Below are 5,559 nucleotides of genomic sequence, written 5' to 3'. Positions count from 1 at the left end.
CACTTTTTCTATGTTTGCCTCTCAGAATAATAAGCAAACCAGTGTTAGACAGTCTGAAGTTATGACTGGGGATGTAAGGGGGGGACAGGCATTCCAAAATATATGAGGGAGCAAGATTATTTAGAGCTTTATTTATCATTAGTAGTATTTTACAGTAATCTATTTTAAGTGGTCTAAATTTTGCAATATTAAGTGAAAAGGGCAGTCCTAGTAATATAGTTAATGTATGATTTAATGTTTAAATCCGAGTCCATAATCACATCTGAGTTCTTAACTTTAACACAATTTAACCTAGTCATGGACTAGTTGGAGAGAATAGTTGGGTACTGTACTGTACTGTAAGATTACACTGGTCTTGACAGGAGCTCACCACTGAATGCATGTGACTTGCTAGGATAATGAAAACTGAAAATCCCTGGGAATAGTCTTCTAATGTGATATGGACATAACTGAATTCAAATAATAAATCTACCTTGATTTCTAGGTTATATTTACAAAATTAAAATATCTTTCTAGCCTAGGAAAATTATTGTAAAAATTTTAAGTTTATTATGCCTCACTGATAGTTAGATATGTGAAAGAGCTATCTGCTCTTTAAAGTAGGCAATAATTATTTTCTAATAGATTTCTTTGTGCAAGTAAAATACTATTTAGTGTAAATATTTACTATAATTTGTTTGTTTAACAGTACTGGATTTCCCTAAAGAATTGTCAGAAATGTTTGATCCTACTAAAGGTATGTATTAAGCTAATTTTACTGCACTAGTAATAGAGAATAAAACTATACTGTGTATGTAAATATTTATAAATATAAAGATAGAAACCTACATTTTTCATAAGAATGTTTGTCTCATCCTTAATGGTGAAATTTACAATAAAATTTGGAATTTAGTCTATGAAATAATTGCTGTAAGAAAGCTAAAAACATTGGCAACAGTTACTGAATTGTTTTATTATGAGCATCATCTTTGTTTCCCCATTAATTTTACTTAAATGGTTCTTGTGTTTGTCCCTCCACCAATGATTTTACATATATTTCTGTTCATATCTAAGTATGAGCCTTATGTTTAGTTTTATTATTTTTTAGTGTTAAATGTTGTACTAAGTGCATTGTGTAGTGTTTTCTAAAATATGTTTAGTCTTTCATAACTTAAGAAAATGTTTTTTTGTTCTCACTTGATAGGATTTCCTAATATCATGTACAGTCTTCCAAATCTTTAGTTGAAATGAATTTTTAAATTTTTTTTGGTAATTATGTCAAAGAGGGATTCATCTGGCAAGGTTAATCTTAGACTAACACTAAAACTCTTATTTTTATTGCAGAATGTATGAGTGCTGAACTTTTAGAAGAACTAATGTCCTCAGAAGGTATGGCTGTATTTTTTTCTGTATTTTAATTGGTGATTTTGAGATAGCAAATTCAAGTGTTGTTCATAAATGTATTTAAAAAATCCGTTTGATTTTTTTTTTCCTCCAGTGTTTGCTCCATTGCTCAGACTTTCTCCACCACCAGGTGACCACGACTATATCTACAACCTTGATGAAAGTGAAGGCCTCTGTGACCTTTTTGATGTACCCATCCTTAACCTTTGACACTTGAACATTATATTTAGGACACTTGTGAATAGATACTTTAGAAAGATGAAAAAAATATTTTTACCCTTCATGGAATAAAATACACATATATTTTTGGAGTTTTATTTCTGATAAGCTGTTTGAAGACAAAAAGAAGGAATGTTCAGATATCCTGGAAACTGGCGCAGAGAATGATATTAACTGAACAGGAGGAGCCCTGTTTGTTTCTTTTAAAACATAAAATATCAGTTTTTGTTTCACACACAGATGTCTTTGTTCCTCCATAATTTTGACGTCCACTTCAAGAGACAAGATCTTTTTACTTCTCATTTAACAGAGAAACCTGACTTCTATTTATCTTTTATGGGTTTGAAGTTCAGTTTGTGCATTTGTACTGGATAATGATTTTGATTCTACAATATATACATACAATATTTTTTCATTTAGACTCAGCCTAAGGGCTGAGTTTTGACATCTTGTTTAAAAGTGGCTTATAAGAACCGATGGAATCTCAAAATCTCTCTGGCAGTTTCCATGTTTTTGTTATTTGGTTGTGTGTGTGTGTGTGTTTTTTTGTTGTTTTTTCTTTTAACAAAATCAGGAAATTTGTGTATATTTATGTGTGTCTTTTTGTATTTGTTGTTTGAATATATATGTATATAAATGTTCTTTCTATCAATTTCTAGGAAAACAATATTTTTTATAAGAAATTCTGATTTCAAAAATACCAAAACCAAAATGTTTTTATGAAAAAAGTAAACAATTAATATCACAACAATTCCTAAATGAAGCTTTTCACATTAAACCAACCAACAGCAGTGTTTGGTATGGTGAGATATATACATGTGTATACAACAGTATACTGAACCTCAAAGTTTGCAAAATTAGTTTTAATCTATTACAAACTCTATATACTGCCCAGTTAATATGAAAAGGAGACTATGTTTAACTGAATGACTAATTTACCTAGTTAAAGAATGTTATTTACTTACCTCGTTGGAAAAAAAATGACATATTGCTTGTCTAATCTGTTTTCCACATTGCATTGTGGATACCTTGTGAAATGAACATATGTGTACCGAGTTCTAAATGTTTCAAGTTTACTGTCATTATAGTGGCCTTGTCATCTATAGTCTGTTTTTCCGGTAAAATCCAGGCATCAGATCCCAGGAAATAAAAGCATACATTTCTAATTCAAATTACTGTGATTAAAAAATCTGGCAGAATATGCAAGATTAAGTTTGTCATGTTAATGGGACATCTTTTCGTGTTTGTTTGCAATAGTTTGTTTTGGTGTAACCTTCAGGCATAATTTGCCATGCTTTAGCGGTGGGATGTTCATATTTATTTGCCTATAAGGAGACAGATATGTTGAAACCAAGCTGTCTAAATGGGTTTATGTCAAGCAGAAAGATAGTTATAATAAGAAAAATCAAAAGTACCCAATATTTCATTTATTTGGCATTATTTGTACATGGCCTCAGACGCTTGGTAACCATTAACAGAAAAAGTAAATCCCAAAGCTTTTTTTATCTATACAGTGTTGAAGTTGAATGTGCAGTGAATGTTAGCATGGATTCTATTATCTCACTAAATATCGTTGCTGTTATCCAGATAAAGGGTACATATCTGTCAAATTTAAAAGTGTAGCTTTTCAAATGAAAAATAGTCCACAGTGATGAAGATGTGTTTTATAGGGTGACACTAAAGAATATTGAGCTCTCAGATTTATTAGGGTTAGCATTTGGAAATTTTAATTAAATACAATTATTTAGCCTGTTAACTGCCTTTAGTGATATTCAGTAATTGTGTTTTCTTATCTTCTTATATTTACAAACATGTAATGTTTCCCCCTCCCTTACAAAAATGTCCTTAAGATTCTTTTATCCTCAGACTTCAGAAAATGATTGTTGCTTTCCTGCTTAACTCTAGCTATTGGTACCATGTCTTTAAAGTTTAGTCTTACCGATGTTGTTGCCAATAAACAATGCTGTATTAGAGAGCATGGGTTTTTGGTGATGCTTATTATACTGTTTGAACATTAACTTCTAGTTTAATATAAAGCACAAATAATGGTATTATTTTCAATCATAAAATAATAAATGCCTCTGTACTTGCCAATTTGTGATGTACACTCTTTTTGTATGCAGCAGTGTTCAACATGTCATATAGGTGTACTTTTTAAAACAGACACACATTAAAATACCTTTACCCTACAGCCGCACTACATATTCTTATTATCCTAGTTGTACCGTACATTTAACTGAGTCTCTCATACTTCTCCTGATTAAACTAATTACAATCTTCAAATGTACATTTCCCTCATCAATACTTATGCTTACAAGCAGAGGTCCATTTTAGCATTGTTTTAACATGTTATTCTAATATAATGTTCGTTCACTCCCTCCTGTCTGCATTTGCTATGTTAAGCAAACAGGTGGTAAAATGCTGGGACACTAAGTCTTATTCACCCAAGATTATCAATCAAGTTCAGATGTTAACAAAAATGCTCAGGTTTTGAAAAATGTAGCAAACTACTTTGTATTTTTCACCTACACTATTTATCATCTTCAAATGAGATGTTGAACGTGTCTTTTTAGTTTTCTGTAAGTTGTTGCTGATACAATGCCTTATATGAAGTCCAGGTGCTTCAGTCTGCTGCCCAGTCTGGAATTTCTTCAGCATATACATATAGTTTATGATTTACAAATATTAGATTTTTTTGTGTGTTTTTTTTTTTTTTCCTGCTGTTTGAATGTTAACCCAAAATTGTGGTGTGCAAGTCTATCTTTTGTTTCTCCCTTTACTCTTTTAGACACTGGTGTGCCAAACTAGCAATTGATAATCAATGATAATAAAAATCCGAATCAGTGTTTCTTTTTCTTTGAGGAAAATGGCATAAAAACCATTATTTAACTCTGTAAAACGGAATGCAGATGACTGATCATTGTTAATCTGTTGATCGGTTTTCATGTGCTTAACTGCCCAGTGTGAAGTGCAAACTGCCATTAAGAATTCTCCTACTGTTAATAAAATGTTTTGTCTTCCAGTGGTGTGTGTATATACTGCCCACTCTCTATGTGAGTGTCTGTAGTCTCTTCTGTCCAATTGCAGGGGGAGTCTGACAGGACCTTTACCTGATTCAGGTGTGTACTGCTAACTGCTTCTGTACAGCACATTAGGGTTGATGATTTTATTAATGCCCGTTTGTCATTTTATGTTATTAACAAACCTTATTTGTGTGCATTTTTGAAATCCCTTCTAGTAGTTACCATTTCATTATTTCAGATTAATATTTGTATTAAAACCTAGTACTAGCGTGTTGATTTTTTTTATCTTTATCCTGCGTCTTGTTGTCTACAGAGTTCTTAATGAGACTGTGCCACATATTGAGGTACCTGTTCTGTTTATAATTATTATTTTTATATTTATGGAGTGTAATAAGAAAATACATGTAGTCTTTGTTTTTCTGTACACAAACTTGTATCTGAGTGATCTCAACAAAGCACTTTACAAGTGAAAAGTAAAATCACCGTCTTGACACGGGGAAGTTAAGCCATTCCATAAAGTTTTTGTCCAGGAAATTTGTCTATTTTAACGTTCAAGCTCATATGAAGCTAATTAAGTGAATAAATAAACCTTTGTAACAAACTGATTAGCTTTGGCTACAGTTTTCCTGATTTGCAAAAGTAAATAATAATAAAAAAGATACCTTTTTTAATGAATTTAGCATTTGTTGTGTTTTATTTTTTTTAATACTTTAAATCTAGGTGGTACTGTAAATGTTACAGGACAAATGAGTTATGACAGTTGAGTTTTCTTAGGACGTTGTTTTGTTAACCTTTCTTCAGCCTAACATCATGTTACAATGTAAAATGTGTGATCTGTAGACACACATTTTTGCAATAGCTTCTAATGAGAAATGTGAGGAATGCTTGTAACTGGGACAGATTTGAGGAATAAAGTACATTCTTTTCCAAATTT

General features: G+C 31.4%; 1 protein-coding gene across 1 annotated transcript in view; it reads left to right on the top strand.

Moving 5' to 3' along the window:
- e2f4 (E2F transcription factor 4) overlaps positions 1-5,300 on the top strand; it is a 69,491-nt gene extending 64,191 nt beyond the window's left edge. The window contains exons 8-10 of the mRNA XM_039763229.1: positions 689-736; positions 1,324-1,368; positions 1,478-5,300. Coding sequence (XP_039619163.1) covers positions 689-736; positions 1,324-1,368; positions 1,478-1,593 — 209 coding nt within the window. The 3' untranslated portion in view covers positions 1,594-5,300. The remainder of the gene's footprint in view (positions 1-688; positions 737-1,323; positions 1,369-1,477) is intronic.
- The last annotated feature ends 259 nt before the right edge of the window (positions 5,301-5,559 follow it).

The sequence above is a fragment of the Polypterus senegalus genome, chromosome 9 (assembly GCF_016835505.1).
Source record: "Polypterus senegalus isolate Bchr_013 chromosome 9, ASM1683550v1, whole genome shotgun sequence".
Classification (NCBI taxonomy): Eukaryota; Metazoa; Chordata; class Cladistia; order Polypteriformes; family Polypteridae; genus Polypterus; species Polypterus senegalus.
This window is presented reverse-complemented; position numbering and strand designations above follow the sequence as displayed.